The 24,883-nt window shown below is 36.1% G+C and overlaps 1 protein-coding gene across 1 annotated transcript; it reads right to left on the bottom strand.

Moving 5' to 3' along the window:
• Nucleotides 1–267: 267 nt before the first annotated feature.
• On the bottom strand, nt 268–24,276 carry phf1 (PHD finger protein 1). Its single transcript, XM_073872506.1, has 15 exons — nt 23,745–24,276; nt 23,242–23,320; nt 22,999–23,080; nt 19,729–19,815; nt 19,500–19,594; nt 18,919–19,067; nt 11,686–11,781; nt 11,536–11,604; nt 11,320–11,442; nt 10,974–11,042; nt 10,522–10,653; nt 8,905–8,983; nt 5,289–5,404; nt 4,905–4,988; nt 268–1,679 (listed from the first exon to the last, which is right to left on the bottom strand). Exons 2-15 carry the CDS (start codon nt 23,317–23,319, stop codon nt 1,421–1,423), a joined length of 1,518 nt encoding a protein of 505 aa, XP_073728607.1. The 5' UTR covers nt 23,320; nt 23,745–24,276; the 3' UTR covers nt 268–1,420.
• Nucleotides 24,277–24,883: the final 607 nt, after the last annotated feature.

The following is a 24,883-nucleotide window of genomic DNA, read 5'->3' as shown; positions in this document are numbered from 1 at the left end:
GTGAAAGGACGGCGCGTGTTCAGTGCGCGCTCACGACTGCCTCCTGGTGGCCAAAACGACTCACACAAACTTCTTGCAGGGTTTTTATTAATGGGTAACATTTACTATATTGAAGCATTAAAATTACAAACCTTTTATAACCATTTATTTTATTTTCTGTTATTGTTGAATATTAATGAAGAAAATATAAGACATTTTCAACTGGATGCATTCAGATAAATTCATGCGTAATTTTCTCTGAGTGAAAGAAAGAAGTTGACAAGCTAGTGCACTTTATTACAACATAATAGTTTATTTTTTTATTATTTGTTTACATTTTAAGTTTCAACCTAGAGTACATACAGTAAAAACGTAATCTGACGGAAACGTCAAAGAATACATCAAATTAAATGTTGACTTGACTATAAAAAGACTACAGTTTGCTAATTCTTGTGTCACCCTGACGTAAAATCTATGACCTAACAAGCACATACCATGAATAAAAAACACACACGGTACATTCATTATCATTCACTGATGAAATGAGGACCAACTTTCCTTCTGCTTGTTTTCCAGGTAGAATGATCTGCATGTAAAGTTTGTATTGGAAATGTTCTGAACCTGATCAATTCATTAGCATAAACACAATAACCGTAGTAGACATAAAAATTACTTGGAACATACAGTGTAATGCTCTGAGCTAAAGCACATCATAAAGTTTTAATACATCAAATATTTAAGCACCTTTGGAAGGCAGTTCAGTTTTATTGATAGACATAATCCACAATTTTAAAGGTGCATGTTTTGTGGCCTGATTATGATCTGTGCCTTTCGAATGTACAGGAAGTAAATTTGATCCTTATAAAACAGATTCTAAATTCTGATTGGACAAGCTGAGGTCTGTGACTTTATGAATATTTTTAGAGGACTTAAAGTTTGCACACTATCAGAAAAAAATGTCACCATGACTTCACAAAGGTCTTGTATCATTTATGTACAGATATGCATACATTTGGTACCAATATGTACCACCAATACTCTTAACACAAAGGTGTACTTTTTGAAAGTGTACCGCCCCAGTGAAAGCTAGAGACCATTTTTTTCAGACAGTGTGTAGACTGTTATGAGTGCATGGACAAAATGATGCCAATGAACAGCTTACGCATTTACAAACCATGATAATAAAATTCAAGGCATACTAAAGGCGTTTTCTAACAGTATTCAAAATATAGGAAACACGAGATTTAAGAAACAAGTGATTTAACAGTATAATCTCCTAGTGTAGCTCAACCTGGATTTGTCGTCATCCCTTTGCTGTTGCTCTCAGTACACCCACCTGCTCAGCGATGCTTTAACACCTCTGCCCGTAACCATGCAAACCCTAATGATAACTCTAGCCCTTTCCTCTATGTACATCTTGTTTTTTAACTCTCTCTGTTTCTCAGTACACGCTTACATTTTCCCACTCCACCAGATATTGGATTTTTCCGTCCGCCGTTACGCGTCTGGCCAGGATCCGGACGGCATCGCTTCCCCCCCATCCCATCGCTGTGGGTCCCCCCATGCCCACTGTGCTGGGGTAGGGTGGCACGTCACGGAGGTAAAGAGAAGGGCAGCTTTCGAACCGCTGCCCGGGAGGGTGAGCCGTGGAGAGGGAGTATGGAAGGCAGGGGGCTGGAAGTCGACAAGGGTCCTCTGCACTGTATACAACAAATACACACATCAACACATACAAATAAAAAAAACTATTTACAGGGACAGTTCACATTACAATTCTGTCACATTATGTTATAATATTCAATTTATTTCTAATGCTGGGTTATTTTAAACCAACCGCTGGGTCAAAAAGGGACAAACTCAACACGTTGGGTTGTAATTGAACCTACGCTGGGTTGTTTCAACACAAAATGTATGTGGACATCACATTTTTGTTGTTTGCACCATAATACTTAATTCTGTGAATCTGTTGCAAACAAACGTGGACAATACACTGCTTTATGTTCAAAGAAAAATATTTGGTTATTATATTTACTGGTTCTTCATAACCCCCAAATAGCTGAAAGAAATCTGAAAAAAAAAACTCGGGTCTTAAGAGGTTAATCCATTGTTGTGGTTTTGTCTCTTTTTGACCCAACGCTGGGTTAAAAATAACCCATCATTTTAAGGGTGTGTACAATTCTCATTCCATTGACTTCCATTCATACGCAAGCGAGTGCGTCAGACCATAATCGCAGGCTTGTGCGAAATATTTCTCATTCTCCAAAGTTCAAGTTTGGTGAACTCGACCTGCAAATTAATTTCACCTCTAGGCTAGGTGTGTGACCAATAGATGATTGATACGTCACAACATGACCTTTTCAGGTGGAGGAAAAACAGCGTGAGCGCATCAGAATCCATGATGTGTGAATTAAAAAACAACACTTTAGCATGCGATATTATATTTGGTTGCTGGCCATATACAGTATGCAAGGGTCTGCGTCTCCCTTTTGCATGCTGGAAGTTTAGTGTTACCGTAGCTTTACAGCAACAAACTTTTCACAATGTTGCATTGTAGCAAAGCAACGTTATAGTAAATACATATTTAAAAAAAAAGAGGCATATGATATGTTTCGAAAACATTACACTCTCAGATTAATAGGTACCATTTCAAATAGTATATATTTTAACATAAAGAGTCCATATTATTGCTACCAAATGTGTTTATATCTGTACTTAAATGGTATATATTAACATTTTAAAAGGGTAATGTCCCAGTGACGGCTTTTGTACCATTTGTTTGTGTATTATTGTAAAATACGTCTTTTATGTGGAATTTGAGGCATAATCCTAACGTTTTTTTCTTCTTCGCAGTATCCACTTACTCTATGTGACCCTGGACCACAAAATCAGTCATATGTGTAAAAAAAATTTTATTGAGACTTACTGTGCGTTCACACCAGACGTGGAAGAGGCGGCAAAAATGTGCTATTCGCGCGTAGTTGGACGCTTGAACATTTTGAATTTACTCGCTTCAGTCGCGCATGAAATTCTAGTTATTCGAGACATTCACGCGTAAATTTGTGGGGCATATACAGCTCAAATTGAGTAAACCAGATTGTTCGACCTCCTTTCTTACTTTCTTCCAAAAAAGATTCTTTTAATTCTTGTAAAAGTACGAAGATGTCTCGTGTAGCGATGATGATTTTCGTCCTTTGTTGTCTTTGTTTTTCTGCCTCCGCTCGCTTCCTGTAATCATGTCACTGATAGAGCAAGCTCTTGATTGGTTAACGCATCGCGAAAGGTTCAGATTTGTCAAAGCTCAACTCAGGATGCCTATTTGGGTCTTTGCATTGACTTAACATGTAAATCACTCACGCTTGCCGCCTATTCTGCATCTGGTGTGAACGCACCATTACACATTATATTAAAGTTTATTAAATTTTTATTTGATTGATGTATCATTTATTATGATAGGACAATATTTGGCCTAGATACACCTATTTGAAAAAAATCTAAATATTGACAAAATCACCTTTAAAGTTGTCCAAATGAAGTCTTTAGCTACACAAATTATTAATGATAAATACATTTTTTACATATATTTATGGCAGGAAATTTACTAAATATCTTTATAGAACATGATCTTTACATAATACCCCAATTATATTGGCATAAAAAAATTGATAATTTTGACCCTTACAATGTATTGTTGGCTATTGCTACAAAATAAGAGTTAAATGGGCCGCTAATGGGGATCCTAATAAATCAATAAAACAACAATACAATGCGTGGAATGGTGTGCTGTGATATTGGTTAAGCAGATTTAGTGCATAGAGACCTGAAAACCATGCCCACCGGCGGGGGGCAATCCAACCGTCTCCATTGACTTTGTATTGCGAGAGGCTGCCTCCTTGTCAGCTAACAAGCCAAAGAACCCAGAAATAAGTTTTTATAAGCTGTTGAGCCGTAAAACCCAGCTTTTAAGGAGAAAAAAGTGGATCGCCGACTACGTTTCCCCCTAGTGGACGAAGTTCTACTAATAGGAGTACTATGAAAAGTTGCCTGTTTACACTTTTGTGTCTTTAAACGCTTGTTTTTAGGGGTCGACAGCTTATAAAAAACTTATATACAGATTAAACTTAAAAACAGAATAATACTTAAAAGCTGCTGTGTGACAAGGTGTACATCTAACAAGCCAAAAAACCCAGAAATAAGTTTTTATAAGCTGTCGACCTCAAAAAACGAGCCTTTAAAGACACAAAAGTGAAAACAGACAACTTTTCATAGTAATACTATTAGTAGAACTGCGTCCACTAGGGGGAAACATAGTTTGCGATCCACTTTTTTCTCCTTAAAGGCTGGGTTTTACAGCTCAACAGCTTATAAAAACTTATTTCTGGGTTCTTTGGCTTGTTAGCTGTACATATTGTCACACAGCAGCTTTAGGCATTATTCTGTTTTTTGTTATAAGCCAGAAATGACAAGGAGGCGGCTGGATTGATTTCCCCCCGGTGGGCGTGGTTTTCAAATTTGCATAACTGCGCTCTGTCTCTATTCTGCAGAGAAGGACAACTGCCGTTTGTTGCGATGTGGAAAAAATGGGAAAAAAAGATGACAGAATAACACGGCGGATATTGCGTAAAGAATTTACTTTTTAATATTGACCTGATACAATACTGATTTTGCTGGTAACAAATTTTTATTAAAAATGACGTTTATTGCGTTTTGGAGCCAAATTCTTCAAATATACTTATGACTGGTTTTGTGGTCCAGGGTTCGTAACAACATGGGGTCAACAATGACATAATGAAAATTTTCATTTTTGAGTGAACTAGGCTTTTTAAAAGCGTTCACATTGTTGTTTTCACAGAAAAAGAAGTGATTTCAGAATGTCAGAACTAAAAAGATGCATGCATCTGATTTCAATGCATATTTATTTCACAGACCTGTAATGATGCAGGGTTCGAGACAGGTCCTGAGATCCATTATATGAAGGGTGGTAGAGGGCGTACATTCTCTTGGGAGGTGAACTGTAATACGTAAATATATTTTAGCATACACTCTTAAAAATAAAGGTTTTTCACAGTGATGACAAAGAAAATGTCTTCTTTCAATTCAGTCAAAGGACCATTTCTTACTTATCTTTTATAAAAAAAATTCACTACAAATAATTTTATAATACAGAAATGGTTCTTTATGGAACCATTCAGCCAAAAATGGTTCTTCTATGCATCATGAGTGTATGACTGAATAATGAATACAGTACAGGCATCTATTCTGAAATATAAAATAATAATCAAAGTAAATGGCATGTTTTCATGTTAACTGACCCTAAGTTCATCTCTTCTTCTGGTTTTCTGGGGTTGTAAAGGCTTGTCCCATCTACATAACCATGGCAACATGGCACCAGGTCAATTGAGTTTGCTGTAACTGCTGGTGGACAAGCCTAAAAAGACAAGATCAACGGTTATAAATAACATTCACATTTGTGCATTTGGCAGATGCTTTTATAAAAAGCGACTTACAGTGCATTCAATCTATACATTTTTTGCATGGACATGCATTTTGCCTTCTTTGAAAAAGAAATGTAACAATCGTGAAGCGACACGAGGGGGATTAATGATGTCAGGATATTTATTTTTGGGCGTGATATCCCTTTAACAAAGAAACAAAGCACTAAAGATGTCAATGAATGAAAAATGGCCCATGCAAAAATAAGGTACACAGATGAAAATATGAGATGACTTTTATACGATTTTACAAATGATCAGAACGAGAGGTTCATTTTCACCTCTACGAACTAAGACTGTGAATGTCTGTAATTTATGAACGAATGCCTGCGGCATTCTAACAATTATTATAATGGAGACGCCTCTCGAACAGGAAGGTTACTTGTTCGTAAGTGTTGATAACCGCATGGGAAAACTAGACTTTAGGTGATTTCTGCCTAATGGTCTTAAGGTTGGTGGATGTGTTTGGGGTGTAATACAGCACACAGTGGGACAGAGGAGTCAGTGGCGTGTATGACAACAGTGTTAGTGGGACGATACACAAACTGAATGCAGATGACAGCATTACTCTGTGGCACATTTCATTACTACCAAAGTCAATTGACACAAGCAGCGTGATATAGCACCCTGTGAATGATATACAGTACAGACACGTCAAAATGTGAAACCCATTTCACATAGTGTTTTAACAGAAGTCACAAATGAGATCTCTTTAACATCTAAATTAGTTCTCATAGGCAGCAAGAAAGTCTGTGTCTCTCACATATTTAAGTGCAAAAGTGTACTTTTTGGAAAGGTACTGCCCCAGTGACAATTTTTAACCTTATTTTATACAAGACTTATATAACATTATTGTATATTCATTTTTACGTGCTAGACTTTTATGTTCACATTCGTTTGTATTTGTCCTAAGGTTTTTAAATAAAACCTTGTTGAATCAATGCCATGTAGATTAAAGGCAGTTCTGAAGGTGAAAGGGGGTCAAACACAGTATTAGTATGGTGTTCCTAATAATCCTTTAGGTGAGTGTATTTTTCATGTGTTTTAAAGTTTTATCAGTATTATTTTACATGGTTAATGTTATTATTACCTGTAATTGGACCGTCATGTGGTCATTTTCTTTTATTTGTAGGCCTACATAAAACGTATATGTTCATTTTGTTGTGAGATCTCAGTTTTCTGATATAGCTATTTTACATGGTCACACAACACGCAGAATACACAATAAAATATGTAATTTTTGTTAGTAAGTGTTTTATTTAGATTTTTTTATTTTTAAAATATTTATTTATATTTTATTATTTAATTGCAAGTTATTTTTGGGACATTTTGCCTCTATTTGATAGATACACTGTAAAATAAAATGCAGCATGAAGTTAAAACACCTTGGTTTTGTCATTTTTGTATTTTAAGTTTTGGCATGTGATAAGTTGACATAACTTATAAAATCAATTGTTTAACTTAATTTTTTAAGTTAAAGTAACATAAAAATATGTTCATTTGCAAATATTATGCATATTTTTTACACTGTAGAAGAGGACAGGAAAGTACATGCAAAGGGGTGCGGGATCGGTCAAGGACCTTGAGCCTGGAATTGAACTCGGGTGCCCGAAAGTATGTTATGTTATGTACTACCTGGACTTCAGTGGGAGCAACAAATCTCAGGTGGACTAACCTATTTACTCCTATATTCTTAAAATAACTAACACATCTCACAATTGATACATGCAATCTAAAATCATTAAATATGCAAAATAAATGGCTTCTTGCAAGGGAGATAACACTACATGTGTTTCTCAACATATGTTTTTATGTTATGTCAACTATTTAAAATCGTATGTTGAATTGACTTGCAAAACCAAGTTGTTTTAACTTCATGCTGCATTTTTACAGTAATTCCAAGGCGTTGTATATACCGTAGCAAATAAATGTACATAAAGAGAGAATCAAAGCTGAAGTATAATAATAATTTGTTACATTTACATAGCACTTTTCTGCAGCACTCAAAGCGCTTTACATATGACTGGGGAAATCTTCTCAACCACCACCAATGTGTAGCATTCATCTGGATGATGCAATGGCAGCCATATTGCACCAGAACGCCCACCACACACCAGCTTATTAGTGGAGAGGAGACAAAGTGATATAGCCAATCAGTACAGAGACAGAGCACAGTTGTGCTAATTTGAAAACCACGCCCACTGGGGGGGGGGGCAATCCAACTGTCTCCATTGATTTTGTATTACTTGAGGCTGCTTCCTTGTCATTTCTGGCTTATAACAAAAAACAGAACAATGCCCAAAAGCTGCTGCGTGACAAGATGTACAGCTAACAAGCCAAAAAAAACAGAAATACGTTTTTATAAGCTGTCGACCCCAAAAAATGAGCGTTTAAAGGGACAGCTCACTTCAAAATGAAAATTCTGTCATCATTTACTCATCCTCATTTTATGAATTTATTTTTTCTGATGAACACAAAAGAAGATATTTTGAGAAATGATGGTAAACACACAGCAGTAAGTGACCATTGACTTCCATAGTAGGAATAAAAAGATATGATGGAATTTAATGGGTACCGTCAACTGTGTGCTTACCATCATTTATCAAAATATTTTCTTAGTCATTTATCACAATACTTCCAAAATATTTTATTCCTACTATGGAAGTCTATGGTCACTGTCTGCTGTGTGTTTGCCATCATTTCTCAAAATATCTTCTTTTGTGTAATTCATACAGGTTTAGAACAACATGAGGATGAGTAAATGATGACAGAATTTTCATTTTAAAGTGAACTATCCCTTTAAAGACACAAAAGTGGATCGCCGACTACATTTCCCTCCAGTGGGCGTAGTGCTAATAATAGTAGTAGTTGCCTTTTTCCAATTTTGTGTCTTTAAATGCTCGTTTTTTGGGGGCGACAGCTTATAAAAACATATATATATATTTTTGGCTTGTTAGCTGTACATCCTGTCACATAGCAGCTTTTGGGCATTATTCTGTTTTTTGTTGTAAGCCAGAAATGACAAGGAGGCGGCTTCTCGCAATACAAAGTCAATGAAGACGGATGGATTGTTTCCCCCCTGGTGGGCGTGTTTTTTTAGGTTATGACACGTTGCACTCTGTCTCTTTATGAGAGGATGATTAGTAGGCCAATGGGCAAGTTTGGCCAGGATGCCGGGGCAGACCCCTACTCTTATTCGAAAGACATCCTGGGATTTTAAACAACCACAGAGAGTCAGGACCTCTGTTGAACGTCTCATCCGGATGGTGCTTTTTGACAGTATAGTGTCCCCATCATTAGGACCCACACAGACCACATCTCTACCAGCAACAACCTGCTTTTCCCAGGAGGTCTCCCATCCAAGTACTGACCAGGCTCAACCCTACTTAACTTCAGTGGGCAACCAGTCTGTTGTTAAATGAAAACACACACTGACCTGTGTCTCTATGACCCGACGTTTGGATTTACGAGTCTCTGGACCCACTGATCTCCGCTGGCAGGGCAATGACGTCGGGCTGCAGCGAACACAACAATTGACTTTAATGTCAAATATTATCTATCATTATCATCAGATCCCCTCAAAATATACACTTACACTGCAAAAAATGATTTTCAAGAAAAAAAAATATTTGTATTTTTGTCTTGTTTTCAGTAAAAATATCTACAAAATTATTAAATGAAGATGCTTTTTCCTGATGAACAAAACGACCCAAGAAAATAAGTCTAGTTTTTGGACCAAAAATATCAAATTTAAGTGATTTTGTACATAAAACAAGCCAAAAAAATCTGCCAAAGGGGTAAGCATCTTAATTTAAGAATTTTTTGATATTTTTACTGAAAACAAGACAAAAATACTAAGATTTTTTTCTTGAAAATATTTTTTTCCAGTATAGTTTAGACAAAAATAATTTTGACATTATTCTTACCTTTATTACATTACAACCCTGTATTAAAAGGGACATTTCTTGAAAATCAAACTTTATCCCTGTTTAAGTGCTATAACTGGGTCCCGGGGGCTTCTATCAACATAGAAAATGTGAAAAAGATCAACCCAGTAACTTAGTTTTGGTAAACCATTCTCTGCAAGCATGTGAAAAAATAGCTCATTGAAATTAGGCTCCCCTGTGATGTCAGAAGGGGATAATACTGCACTATCCAACCACAGCACTGCCATTTAGTGCAGAGATCAGCTCATTTGCATTTTAAACGACACACCCAAAATGGCATTTTTTGCTCAAACCTACAAAGTGGCAATTTTAACATGCTATAAAAATATCTGTAAAATATCTTGAGCTAGAACTTCACATACGCACTCTGGAGAAACCAAAAATGTATTTGAGATCTTTAAAAAAAAGCCTTGTGAAATGTTCCCTTTAACGTTTTTTGTCTTTTGTGATACACTGCAAAAAAATTATTTTCAAGAAAAAAAAAATATTAGTATTTTTTTCTTGTTTTGAGTAAAAATATCTAAAAACTCTTAAATCAAGATGGTTTTTCTTGGTGAGCAAAACGACCGAGAAAATAAGTCTAGTATTTAGACCAAAAATATCAAATTTAAGTGTTTTGTTCATAAAACAAGGAAAAAAATCTGCCAATGGGGTAAGCAAATTTTTCTTGAATTTTTCTTGAATTTAGTGTTTTAGAAAAATGTCCAATATTTTTTTGCTTACCCCATGTGCAGGTTTTTTTTTTTTTTTTTTGCTTGTTTCATGAACAAAATCACTTAAATTTGATATTTTTGGTCTAAAAACTAAACTTATTTTCTTGGGTCGTTTTGCTTGTCAAGAAAAAGAATCTTAATTTAAGAATTATTTAGATATTGTTACTAAAAACAAGACAAAACACTAAGAATTTTTTTTCTTGAAAATCATTTTTTGCAGTGTAGGCAAAAGATAATTTTGGTTAAATTTGGTTAAGAAGAATATCAAAGTTTTGGAAAGCAGCTCAAATATTCACAGAAGAAAGAGTAAATGGGTGAGTAAATGATAAATGTCAGATCTTTTTTCATTTTTGGTGAATTAAAAACTAAAAAAGGTGTGATCCTTTCTCTGACCTTTTCCTGTGGGTGATGCTGATAGGCTGTTCGGCGATGTAAGGAGATTTGTCAGATGACAGAGGAGGAGGAGCCCGCACTTGAAGACCGAAGAGACACTTTTTTTTCTTTATTTCCTTCCCCGAGACAAACCTTCACGACAGATCAACATCTCAAACGGCTTGTTGTTACGCAGTAATATTCAGCGTCTGTTTTGAGGGCTCTGTGACAGATCTTACGCGGTTACATGACAACTAAAACACATAATTCTGTTATAATGGCATCAAACCGTGACAGAAAGAAAATGGGATTTGAATCTTTTATTTCGAACCATCAAAATACTATTTGCAGAGAGTAAAATAAAACCTCACAGTAATGGTTTTACAAACAATATTGTGATCTACTCCTATGGGCTGCCACGTAGGAATCGTGCAGAACGATAGTTTTCATGGCCAACATAATCCGTTTCTCACCTGTCTTTGTGGGAATTTAAAGCGTTGAGCAGGTTTTGGCAGCGGTCCTGCCTCGGTGTGTCTGATAGCTGAGAGATCAAATACAGAGCTGAATGAGAAGCAGCGTTTAAGAAATGCATTTGAAATATATACGACCATAAATCTTTCCTATTTCTTTTAAACCACTCCCCTCCACCTCTTGGCTCTGCTTTTTCCCCAATTTTCCCATAAAATAAAATCAAATCCACCCGTACACTTAAATATCCCGAATACGCCGGATTACAGAGGTAAACAGGTCGCAAGCAGCATTACTTGTCGACTTTAAATCAGGCTGTATTGGTGCAATTGACTGTAACGTTTTCATAGCGTGCCGAGAAGCAAAGAATCCCAGTTTTCATTTGTAAAGGACATGATTTCGTGATCGAAATCAAAATACTTTCTCTTGCAGCACAGGGAGAGATGATACAGCACCAAATGAGCCAAATCTGCCCTGCATTACGACAAAATGAGTATCATCAGACATTATACTCACTTTTTCACATATCGGTTATGTGGTTTGTATTCGGCACAGAAACGCTCTTACCAGGTCATAGGAAGCCTCTGAATGGTCTCCGGACCGTTTGTGCACACCGAGCACTGAAACTGATAAAAGCTGATGGGAAGAAGGAGATGAACAGGTTAAGACAGAATTAACTTAGCAACGGCATGTGCTTAACAACCACGTCAACCTCACCGGTCTCCATAGAGAAGAGGTTTGCTCAGGCACTGAGTGCACGCTTCATGAAACCACTGCCCACAGCTTTCACACTGCAACATCTTCAGATTCCACCTGACAAACATAACACGCTTCAGTTTAGACACACACTTCACAATACAAATCACAACAGACGTCTCATTTCACACATGGACAATTACTTATTTATAATGACAAATACTGCACTTTCATATAATGCACATCAATACTGTACACTATCAGTTATTAGTTTTGACCAGTGTTGGCCAAGTTACTCAAAAAAGTAAATAATTACTAGTTAGCTACATCTTCAATCAGATTACGGTTCAAATTACTCTCTCCAAAAAGTATTTAATTATTTATTACTAATTACGTTCTAAAACCTATTTAGTAAATGATAAAAAGATAAGGCTTGAAACGAATAAATCATATAAAAGTACATAAATTGTTCTGGTCCCACTTTTTAAGGTCCAATGCTCACTATATAACTATTTATACTAACTATATACTAATTACTTTTGCCTCAATATACTCATAATTACTGCTTATTAAAGGGGCCATGGGATGAAAATCTGACTTTTTCCATGTTTAAGTGCTACGATTGGTCCCCAGTGCTTCTATCAACCTAGAAAATGTGAAAAAGATCAACACAGTAACTTAGTTTTGGTAAACCATTCTCTACAAGCACATGAAAAAATAGGTCGTTGAAATTTGGCTCATATGTCATAAGTCTTGTTTAAAAAATTATTGTGCCATGGCCCCGATAATACTTAGTAAAGTAGTTGTTAAGTTTATGTGTTGGTAGGATTAAGGATGTAGAATAAGGTTTTGCAGAATCAGGCATTAATATGTGCTTTTTAAGTACTAATAAACAGCCAATATATTATTGGTAATAACCAAGGGTGCTTTCTCCGATAACGTTGTCTCTTAGCGCGCTAGGAAGACTCTTAAGTTAAACCTTAACTACAGGTATACCTTTCCTACGTGTGTTCTCCGAACTATACCTTAGGATGTTGCTTAAGGTAAACCTCTTAAGTTCGACCTTAGCGGGTGCTGTCCATGGTGGAGGTGCTGAATAGGTTGATATCGATTGCTCGACAATCAATTATTCACTTTATGTAATAGGTTTCGCTGCGTTATGAGATAGCGGTGTTCTTTATTAAATAAACATTTTAGAAATAGTTCAAGTTCAATTTATTAGGAATATCTGGTAAAAAATATTTCAAATTGCAAGCAACTAAATTCAACCTTCTATATTTTATATCAAACCCGTGCAAAACCCGCAACTTCATGTCCAAACATATCATGTTTAAACTGCTACAATTCATCCACTATGCCTTGAAAGGATCATTTATATTAGGGGTTCTCAATAAGTGCGTTGCACAGGGAAATAAAGTGGGTTGTGCAAGTACTTGGTTGTGCATTACACTTAAAATATATAAAAACAAACTGCTGTTGTTCATTAGTTCACGCGATTATTGTGCTTGGACACTGTATGCACAAGCAGCGCGTTAACAATGCGGATAAAGCTTAATGGACGCATTTCTGGAGCCTGTCTGTCTAAATATAGCATATCAAATATTATATTATAGCCTATAAATATATAGTATGATTGCTTTAGATTTTAGCTTTGATTAGTTTTAATGTGGAAATTTTGTTGATCTTAGACTATACAAGCAGTAATCAAGTGCACAGTTTATTTTGAATGTTTATAAAAAATATGCCATGCAGTTGCCTCAAAGTTATAAAACATTAAAAAACTTCGATGCAAAGTCGAATTAACATTAATAATCATAATTATTTTTTGTAATTTTACCCGATTTATTTATTATAAGATTTAACGGATATGAAATGCACAAATGAAATCGTAGGATTCGCTGTATAGCTGCCAGTTTCACCAACTCCATCATCCAAAATATATTTTTTAAATAGTTTCTTAATCCTGTAGCATTTAATAGTTCGCAGTTGATGACCCTTTGGAAAACATAATTAAAAATCTAACAACCATCAATGTAATGATGTCTAATTATGTGAATGTTTTATTCTTTAAATATAAAAATATTTGCCTAATTAAACACGGAGTGTTTTTTTTACAAATATTTAGTTATATAGACTGCAATGTAAGCTTTTATGAAAGTGATGGCCCCTAGTGGAGTCATGTGGGATAAGGTATAGCTAAGAGCGCTCCAGACCAACCTTACGAACGTATGACTTTCAGAAGTGATATGTAACTAAGAACGTTTCGGAAAACACGTATCAGCGATAAGGTACAGCTTAAGGTACAACTTAAGAACGACGTAGCATTAAGGTAGTTTCGGAGAACGCAGCCCAAACAGTTAATTGTAAGAATCGGAGGTGGGTAGTAACGAATTACATTACTTAGTTACATTTACTTGAGTAAATTTTTTGGGTATCTAGGGGTGGTTTCCCGGACAGGGATTAGACTAGTCCTAGACTAAAATAAATGTAAGAGCTGTCCAAACTTAAAACAACTTGCACTGACATATCTTAAAATACTTCAGTGCCCTTTGTTTTGCCTCAAAAAGTAATGTTTTTTAGTAATGCATGTTTGTCAAAACTAGCTATACTTTCTAATTAAACTAAGGCATAGTCCCGGCCTAAACTAATCTCTTTCCGGGGAACCACCCCATTGAGTATATTTAAGGATGGGTACTTTTACTCTTACTCAGGTACATTTCTAGTGAAAAAAAGTGTACTTTTACTTCGCTAAATTCGGTGGTGTTACTCCACTACTGTCAAATGGTTATAATTAATGAATATATACATATATTTTTTTTAAAGTTTAGATGGCTTGTTTGAAAGTCTTGTGAGATGTTGGAGAGGCTGCGTTGCGAGAGGTGGCTACGCATCACACCCTTTAGCGCGCGTTGATGAAAGGAGATGGCCGAAGCAGAGGAAGGCATGTGCGAGTTATTGGAGGCAGATCACGCGTGGCCTCAACTAATTACTTAGTAACTAGTTACACCCAACATTTGGATGCACATGCAGATTTTGCAGTTTTTAGGATCATAAAACATTCTGATGCATTTGGCCCTAAAGTCTTTTGCTTTAGTGCCTATTAATATATTAATATAAATTATGCCTACAGAAAAGTTTGATAAAAGTAGGGATGCAACTAATGATTTTTCCATAATTGATTAATCAGATGATTATTTTTTCAGATTAATCTGATAAAAACCTAAACATCTACTCAATAATTTTTCAATTATTATAGGTAATTAAATCCCTAAATTAAGATTATTTGTGTGTAGAAGTGTACTTTAAAAAGTGCAAAAGCCACACATTGAGTTTTACTAATAATATCTTTAATTTTTATATCTTAAGCCTTAAATAAAAAGTTTGTCTATTTATATAAATAGTAAAAACGTCTTTATAAGCACCCAGCTCGTGATGTAAAGACGAGCGCCTTGCACCAGACTTTATAAGCATGCAGCTTGCGCTGTATGCAGAAAAAGCGTCTGAAGTCACAGACCAACTAATCGATAATGACATTCATTGACAACCATTTTCATAATTGAATATTACTGATTTTATTGATTAGTTGTTGCAGCCCTACATAAAAGAAGTAAAATAAATTGTCATTTAAAAAGTTACAAAACCTATACTGCCCTCCAAAGGCTATGTGCAGTATCTACGCAAACACTGAAACTGAGAAAAATGGCTTTAAAGTTTTTTACACCAGCCAGTCAAACATGTTACTGCAATTTTGGCACACACATTTCTCTGAATTGGGACAAAATTTAACCAGGAGACTTTGTCACAAGACACAACAGATCTCACAAAGCCCATTTTAACCCTTAACTCAATTTTGACCAAATGCGTAGTTACTGCGCTTTCGCTTTGTAGGGCAGTATAGAGACCCTTATGATTACACTGTAAAAAATACTTTGCTGCCTTAACATTTTTTGTTAATGTTAAATCAACTCAGATTTACGAGTCATGTCAACAGAGATGAATTGTTACAACTTATAAAATATAGTTAAGAAAAGTTAACTTAATTGTTTAGTCAAGATAAATAATAGTAAGTGACTTGTAAATCCGATTTGATTCAACAAAAGTAGTTTTACAGTGTATGAACGTTAGCCATAAAACTACAAAAAAGCAAGGCTACTCTAGTTTAAACCATGGTAACCAAAAATTTACTGTGATTTTGTACAATAACCATAACCATAGTTTGTGTAGCAAAACCATAGATTTACACACTGTAAACAATACTTTGCTGCCTTAAAATTTGATTTCCAAGTAATGTTATAAGTTGTAACAAATCATGTCTTGTCAAGATAAATAATAGTAAGATGAAATGAATTGTAAATCTGAGATGATTTAACAAATTTTAAGGCAGCAAAGTATTTTTTAAAGTGCAAGTGGTAATCAATATGTCAAAAACATGGTTCCTACACTTTTTTTTATAGTAAAACCATAGTTCATTTTTAAAAGGGTGCATTTACAAATGTGATAGATGCTTTTATCCGAGCGACTTACAGTGCTAGATATATCGAATCCATGAACTTTTGCGCTGCTAACACAATGCACTACGACTGAGCTATGTAGTGTTAAACCATGTAGTGGTCATGTGACACCAGTAGAGCACACTACTGTTTGAAAATTTACGGTTGCATACTGCACACTAATTCATATACTGCGTTTAAAAATACATGCTGCATGCTTATGTAGTATACACTGTACAGTAAGCAGTACTTCAGTATTAATTATAAACATACACTCTTAAAAGGGACATTTTTAAGATGTAAAATAAGTGTTTGGGGTCCCCAGAGTACGTATGTGAAGTTTTAGCTCAAAACACCATATAGATAATTTATTATAACGTGTGAAAATTGCAACTTGTAGGTGTGAGAAAAAATTAGCAATTTTTGCGTGTGTCCTTTAAAATGCAAATGAGCTGGGGTGCGTTCTCCGATAACGTTCTCCCTTAGCGCGCTACGAAGACTCTTAAGTTAAACCTTAACTACAGGTTTACCTTTTCTAGTCGCGTTTCCCGAACTGTACCTTAGCGGGTTTCTTAAGGTATACTTTCTTACGTACGACGTTACCAGGTGCTGTCCATGGCGATGGTGCTGAATAGGTTGATATCGATTGCTCGACAATCAATTGTTCACTTTATGTAATAGGTCCTTCGCTGCGTTATGAGAGAGCGGTGTTATTTATTAAAGAAACATTTCAGAAACAGAAAAAGTTACATTTATTAGGAATATCTGGTAAAAATATTTCAAATTTAATATAAACCTTGTATATTTTATTTTATATCAAACCCATGCAAAACTCGCAACTTCATGTCCAAAAGTATAATGCATAAACTGCTCCAATGCATCCATTATTCCTTCACCTTAAAGGATAATTTATATTAGGGGTTAATAAATGCGTTGCACAGGGGAATAAGGTGGGTCGTGCAAGTCACCTGGCTTGGCATTACACTAAAAATATATAAAAACAAATTGTTGTTCATTAGTTCACGCGTTTATGTGCTTGGACACTGCGCAAGCAGCGCGTTTAAAATGCGGATAACGCTTAATGGACGCGTTTCTGGAGCCGCGCCTGTCTGTTTACCTTAAATATAAAATAAAATATATATTATATGATATATAATTGTTGTATATGATTGTTTTAGGTTTTAGCTTTGATTAGTTTTAATGTGGAAAATTTGTTGACCTTATATACAAGCAATAATCAAGTGGAGCAGTTTCTTTTGAGTGTTTATAAAGAATTTGGCATGCAGCTGCCTCAAAGTTAGAAAACATTAAAAAACTTCGATGCAAAGTCGACTTAACATCAATAATAATATTGAGGAAAATCAACAATTATAATTTCGTGATGAATGTGCTCCCGTGGTCTGCGATTTTACTTTATTTGTTTTATTGCAGCTAAAATAGATTCGCCCTGCCATAGTTTCACCAACTCCTCCACCCAAACTCTTTTTAAATAGTTTCTTAAGCCTGTAATAGTTCGAAGCTGATGTTCCTTTGGAAAAAATATAAAAAATCTAACAACCATCAGTGTAATAATGTCTAATTATGTGAATATTTTACTCTTTAAATAAAAAATGCCTAATTTAACACGGAGTGTACTTCACCTTTTTTTTTTTTACAGATATTTAGTTATATAGACTGCAATCTATACAAGATTTTATCACAGTCATGGCCCCTAGCGGAGTCAAGTGGGATAAGGTATAGCTAAGAGTGCTTCAGACCAACCTTCCGAACGAACGACTTACAGAAGTGATACGTAACTAAGAACGTTTCGGGAAACCCGTATTAACGATAAGGTACAGCTTAAGGTACAACTTAAGAACGACGTAGAGCTAAGAAGGTTTCGGGGAACGCAGCCCTGATCTCTGCACTGAATGGCAGTGCTGTGGTTGGGTGGTGCAGATTAAGGGGCGGTATTATCCCCTTCTGACATCACAAGGGGAGACAAATTTCAATGACAAATTTTTTACATGCTTGCAGAAAATGGTTTACCAAAACTATATCAACATTTAGAAACACTAAGGACCCAATTATAGCACTTAAACATGATAAAAGTCGTATTTTCATGATATGTCCCCTGTAAAGATAAAGGTGCTACAATGACATAGTTTTGGATGTTTGGTTAAATAAATGGTTTCTTCCTGTTTCACAAAAGGTTTTTAACACTATAAGATAAAATAAAAAATGGTACTTTTAAGAACCATTGACTTAAAGGGAAAGTTCACCCAAAAAAAAGACAATTCTCTCATCATTTTCTCACCCTCATCGTGTTGTACTAAACCTGTATGAGTTTTTTATTTAAGTTTGATGAACACAAAAGAAGATATTTTGATAAATGATGGTAAGCACACGGCTGATTGTAACCATTGATTTCCATAGTAGGATAAACAAATATTATGGAAGTATTGTGATAAATGATGAAGAAGATATTTTGATAAATGATGGTAAGCACACAGTTGACGGTACCCATTGCATTCCATCATATTTGTTTTTCCTACTATCATTTACCATCATTTATGATTACCATCATTAATCAAAATATCTTCTTTTGTGTTCATCAGAAAAAAAGAAACTCATACATGAGGATGACAAAATGATGCCAAAATTTTTATTTTTGGGTGAACTATCCCCTTAAACCAAAAAAATGGTCCTTCTATACAGTAGCATCAATGTGAAGAACTTAATTTTTAAAGAGTATAGTCAGGTGAGATCTTAAAGTTGGACTCACTCTCCCGGTCCGGCGCAATAACAGTAACACTGCTGCTGATTGGTCACATGTTGCGGGTCCCAGTCTAAAGATGACAGCTGATAGGGCAGCCTCAATTTCATGATCTGCATGAGTCGTGCAAAGCGTCCCCGTTTTAATGCACCCCCTCTCTAGGACAAAACACACCCCGTCATTACAATGTATCACATACGACGCATACTCATGTCATGTAAGCACGTTAAACAGCAATTTTGTCTTTGCAGAAGAGCATTTGAAGGAAAGTCATTAACATTTCCTGCTGTGGTGGCAGGTGGATATGATTTTATCTTCAAATCGGTATGCCAGGCCTGTGAAATGAGCGTGCCGACAGATGGATTAAGCGCAGGCCCATTTAACGCGACTCTACCGTCACCGTCACCTGCAGAGTGCTGCAATGCAATAAACAGGCAGTCGAGTGCAGTTAGGCATGGATACCCTTTACATCTCAGAGGAAAATGAATGCCTTGCGTTAGGTGCCGTGTGATTTGAAATGCATTCAGGATTCAAACGCTCTCCGTGATTTAAAATGCAATGTATCGGTATTTATGTAAGCAAAGTAAGACCTTAGTTGCTACGGCGAAGACACACTGGCGACATATCCAACTGTTGGGGTCAATTTCAGGGTCGATGATGGGTGTGTGGCACTCTGGATGATAACCTGTAACATAAACAAAAAATCAAAGCAAAAACAAAGTGCATTTGTTTGGAAATATTCAGTAGTGTCCCTAATATAGAGTGCAAAGTAAAATGAAAACTGGATGCAAATCTAAGCCGAGTCATTTGATGAATTACCGTGGTGACATTTGAGGCAGTTTATGAGAGGTTCTTTAAGGGGCGGAGCATCACAGATACAGCACACCTCCTCTCCCTTTGAAGAGACTGACAACAAGAAACAATACTTTAGATGTCCACATTTTACATTTATGCATTTGGGAAATTATTTCATCCAAAATTTACGATGCATTTTAGCAGTTTGTTTATTCCTTGGCATTGCAAGCATCATGCTCTGCCAGATGTGCAACAGGAACTTCACTTTGATATACGGTAATGTTGTAGTCAAGAACCACCTAAACCGAGACCAAGTCATGACCAAGACCAAGACAGGCCGAGACCGAGACAAGACCAAGACTTTTAAGGGTCGAGACCAAGTCAAGACCAAGACCATTGCAAGTCACTGCATTAAAACACTTATGATAAAATGTGGAATATGCATATACACTTCTTGTCTCTCTCTGTGTGTGTGTGTGTGTGTGTGTGTGTGTGTGTGTGTGTGTGTGTGTGTGTGTGTGTGTGTGTGTGTGTGCATGCGTGTGTGTGCGTGTGTGCCATCAGAGAAGTTGATAAAATAACAAAGGCATTGCAGATATGTAGGAATTTATCTTTGTCTATAAGCAAATAAAAGTCAACAAACATTAAAGAGCTGAAATCAACTTAACCATTTCTGTCTTTCCATGGCTTGCCATCCACTTAACAAAATGCAGGTGTTTTTAGTAATAAAATGTGAAAAATTGTCATTGGGAGAAACTTAAACAATGCTTAAACAATGCCAACATCATATGCCAAACCTGAATAAACTGCATAAAATTAATGATAAAAAATACATTTGTGGTGTGCCATCAGTTGTGGTCTTGACCGGTCTTGAAATAAAATTCCGAGTCTTCTTTGTCTGAGACCGAGACGAGACCGAGTAAAAAAGCGGTCGATTCCAAGACCTTTAAAAAGTGGTCTTGAGACCAGTCTCGAGACCCTACAACACTACTATACAGTTCTTTACTTTAGACGTAAAATAGATTTTTTTCTCTCTTAATAAAAAATAAATAAAATGCAACTCACGCTTAGAACCTAAATTAAAGATGTTTAATTAGTTTGATGTTAAATAAATATTTACTCAGATTTTTCTTTAATACGCAGAGACTGTAACTAATGCATTTGTATGTGGATTCACGTACACACTGTGGCACTATCAAAACATTGCTCTGTTTGTTCCAGCATCCAGACCGGCCTGCTAAAGCAACATTGGTTTAACCAATAGCGTTCCTGTGTAGCTCAACTGGTAGAGTACTGCAATAGCATATGGCAAAGGTTGTGGGATTGATTCTCAGGGAACACAGATGGGTGATTCTCACGAAACCATTGAAACACCACGGCACTAATGATTTTAGCTTTAAAATGTGTAATATAGTAACATTATAAAGCATCAGAATTAATACAATACTGTGTTCTACCTTGCACAATGTGTGATTTCAACATAAGAATTTATAATTGGAAATTTTATCTCATTTTCTGCTGAAATTCTCATTACAGCAATGTGTCCGGCTGTGTTTGAACATGCGTTATGTTGTAATTGAATCAAATTAACACAAAAATATTAAGAAAAAAAAAAATGGATGTTTTGCTAGACTACTTTAGATGACAGAAAAAATATTTACTGAATATTCATGTATAATAATAATGAAGAAAAATTAGGAAAATGATGTGTCCATGCCTAATGTTCTCATCCTCTGCAACACTTTTTGAGAACAGTTTAAGCACACATACAGAATTTTAATAAAGTTTGATTTTGAGTGACCAAGCACATGGACCAGTTACTTCAAGATGGCTACCAGGTAAGATCATTTTTTTACAGTTAATTTGAAATATTGTCTTGTCAGAATGCTTACACGACATTTTGATTATCATTACCGCAACAGATGCTTATTAAATGTTCATTTAATTAATAGAAGCATAATACTTTGATTTTAAATGTATGTGCAGAATCTCCAAATTATGTTCTTTCAGGTTTGTCATGTCATTTTGAAAATATGTCAGTGTTGATGTTTTCTGACTGTTGCGGTAATGAGATTTTTTAGGACTAATTTTTTTAATTATGTTACAAAAAGTGTTAAATGATAAGTAAAAGTTTTTAAATTAATGTTCCCATTTACTCCAGACTTTGTTTTTCAATGTCTGGTCGGAAAAAAAGTAAATTTAAGCAATTTTTACATTTTCATGCTTGACATTTTTAAAACTAAGTTTTCGTGAGAATCACCCACATACTGATAAAATGTATAGCTTGAAGTCGATTTAAAGTGTCTGTCAAATGCTAAATTGTGAATGTGACACATGCCTTCAACCCTGTTTTGAGAGTTGTAACAATATTTTGACAATTCAACATCGTGTTACCTTTTAAGATACATTGTTACAGTTTCCTTTCGAGGGAACTCGCGCTGCGTCACTGCGGTGACACTTTGGGGACGCTTCCAGGGGTAAGTGTGTCTGAATGTGTATATCAAATTCAACCAATGGTGAAGCTTAACGACAAAGACAGGGTGACGCGGGAGCCAGGAAGTATATCGCTATCTGAAATATTGCCAATGACGGCGTTACAGGGAAGCAGGAAGTATGGCAAGGAAGACGCAGCGTCTCGTTCCCTTCTCAGGGATCAACAGTTAACCCGAGACTATTTCATGTGTTAAAGCATTTTGGTATGAATCAACATTCGTATACAGAAGATATAAGCATTTAAGCGAACAGATTAGCACGTGTGCTTAAAAAGTCTATAATTTTTATGCATAAAATAGATTCAAGCGCTTTCTATGACCTGTATCTATGTATGAATATTTTCAAAAACTTCCCTTGAATTGTTTCCCCCAGATTCACAAACTTTCAAGGATTTCAAGGATGCGAGGGAACCCTGTAAAGCCCTGTTTCTCAAAGGTATACACATTTGTACCAAATTTATACACATATAATGGATCATATTTGGACCTTTGGGTACTGGTTACTGCCCCAGTGACAGCTGGGGTACATATTTTGACAATTTCTTCTAGTTTAATGCATACATTAAATTATTTACTGTATAGCATTTGCTGTATTACCATATTTATGCTGATTTAATAAATGTCTGTAAATGTTATAAAAAGCAGAAGGCTGATTTGTTAAAATTATGTCACAAACAAGTAATCCTAATAGTGGTAAAATAAGTTTTGATTATGCGAGCATATTGCAAACTTTTATCTTCTTTATTTACTTGGGCGTGCTGAAAACGTGGGCATCTAAACCCCTATAGAAGAATTTACTTACAAGAGTGGATGTCTTTTCTGAGGACCCAGAATTCAGAGTTATCTTCGAATCTGACCAAACAGCTCTGCTTCACGCTGTCTACCTGCAATAAAACACCTGCACTTTCAGCAGCGAATTAACACGAGCACAACAAGTCAGTACAAAACTTTTTTTAAAAATCATTCCGTTCCCCTCCTCCTGTCTTCAAGTCTCCCTCTCTTTCTCTCTACCAAGCAAACTTGGAGAAACAGCAGCAGAACTTACTCGCTTGACATTACCAAGGTACAAAAGTCCATCACTCCATCTGGCTAACACATCCTCTCCTTCACTAACTCCCCCCATCCTGAAGAACGTGGGAAAAGAGGGCAAAAGCATGTCAAATAACATACTGTCCAATTAGTGAGCCAGTAAAATGCGTCTCCATGCGAGCAAACAGCAGCCTGAAGGGTTAAACTCCGTGCATGGCGACAGTGTACAGTAGAGTATATAAATGATGAAGAGTCGATGCACACTGCAATGCCACACATGATCAAAAACACTGGATGCCTTATGCAACAGACCATAATATATGCAGATGATGGAACAATGCATGATGGTGAACTATTACTATTACTAACAAGATCGAATTGCAGATTGCACGCAAAACGCATGCAAACATTTGCATAAACATAACTCATCAGAGCCGACACATATGATGGCATGCACACGCACGTATCAATTAACAAGCATGACAGCTCAAACACGGAGAGCAAAGCGCGCGCATGTACCTGCGTTAAAGTGTTCGGCTCTGTTTGGGTCACAGAGACGGGTTAGAGATATCAGCCGCACATGAAACGTCTGATGCCCGGTGTTTTTTTGCGTCTTAATCACTGTCCCGAATAATCGGCGCGTTTGGAGAGTCGCGGTGGATCAAACGCGCGTCACTCAAGCAGTCAGTGCGCAACCGTCTGTCCGTCCGTCCGTCTTCAGCTTCATGTTCCCGTTTCTCTTTATCGAAGTGGATGCACGTTTGTCAGGAAAGCAGCATCAGCATCATCAACCCGAGCAGGACGCCATCATCATCTCTGCCTCGCTCTCCTCCGACTTGTTGTGACGCAGACATAAAACACAGGGAGATGGAGAGGGAGGGAGATCCGGAGAACACCTTCGCATCTGTACGACTGACCGACATCTCACATGGATGCATGCGCGACCGGATCGAACCCCAACGCGACCGAACGCCCTGCGCGCAACGGGTCCGGCACAACGCGCGGCGCGCAGGCAGCGACTCATTAGGAAAAGTTTGGGACTGCTAATTGATGTCCAGCAGAGGTGCGCCTTGGACTTTGGAAGAAAAGTTTGTTAATGCCCTTGGGTACCGGCAAAACACGTTTCTACCAAAAAAGTAAAGAGAATGGCAGGAACAAATATATGATTTAAAATATAAATCTATTTATTACAATTTATGATCGATGACGTCTTATTATCATTCTTAATTGTGATAAGAGGTTTTCTATGCATGTACAAAATGGCGTAGGCTATATTAAATGAACACTTTTATTACATTTGCAAGTTTTAAATCCATTTCTAAAGCTTTTAAATTTTGCAATTTTATCTGGGAATAGGAATAACTGATACTATTCTGAAGGGTTACACTGGTAAAATTAGATCCCATATTATTATTTTTTTATTATTATTTGTTTGATAATGGCTGTACATTATGTGTCCAATAGTTTCTTATTTTAAATCAAAATATTTTATTATGTCAAACATAAAGGCCTAATAAAAATAACTGCGGCCGATAATGTTTAAAAAATGAAACATGAAATAAAATGTAATTGAACAACAAACCCTATTTAAACAAACAAACATATGATCTATCAAACACAGCTGTGTAATATTGTGATATTAGCAGGAATGTTCAAAA

This window comes from Misgurnus anguillicaudatus, chromosome 10, assembly GCF_027580225.2.
Source record: "Misgurnus anguillicaudatus chromosome 10, ASM2758022v2, whole genome shotgun sequence".
Lineage (NCBI taxonomy): Eukaryota > Metazoa > Chordata > Actinopteri > Cypriniformes > Cobitidae > Misgurnus > Misgurnus anguillicaudatus.
This window is presented reverse-complemented; position numbering and strand designations above follow the sequence as displayed.

Coding starts and splice junctions, on each gene's coding strand:
- phf1 (XM_073872506.1), bottom strand. CDS start 23,319: ATGGGGGGAGTTAGTGAAGGAGAGGATGTGTTAGCCAGATGGAGTGAT. Junction 11,782..18,918: donor TATTGCGCCGGACCGGGAGA/GTGAGTCCAACT, acceptor TATGTTTGTCAG/GTGGAATCTGAAGATGTTGC. Junction 8,984..10,521: donor AGCATCACCCACAGGAAAAG/GTCAGAGAAAGG, acceptor TGTTCGCTGCAG/CCCGACGTCATTGCCCTGCC.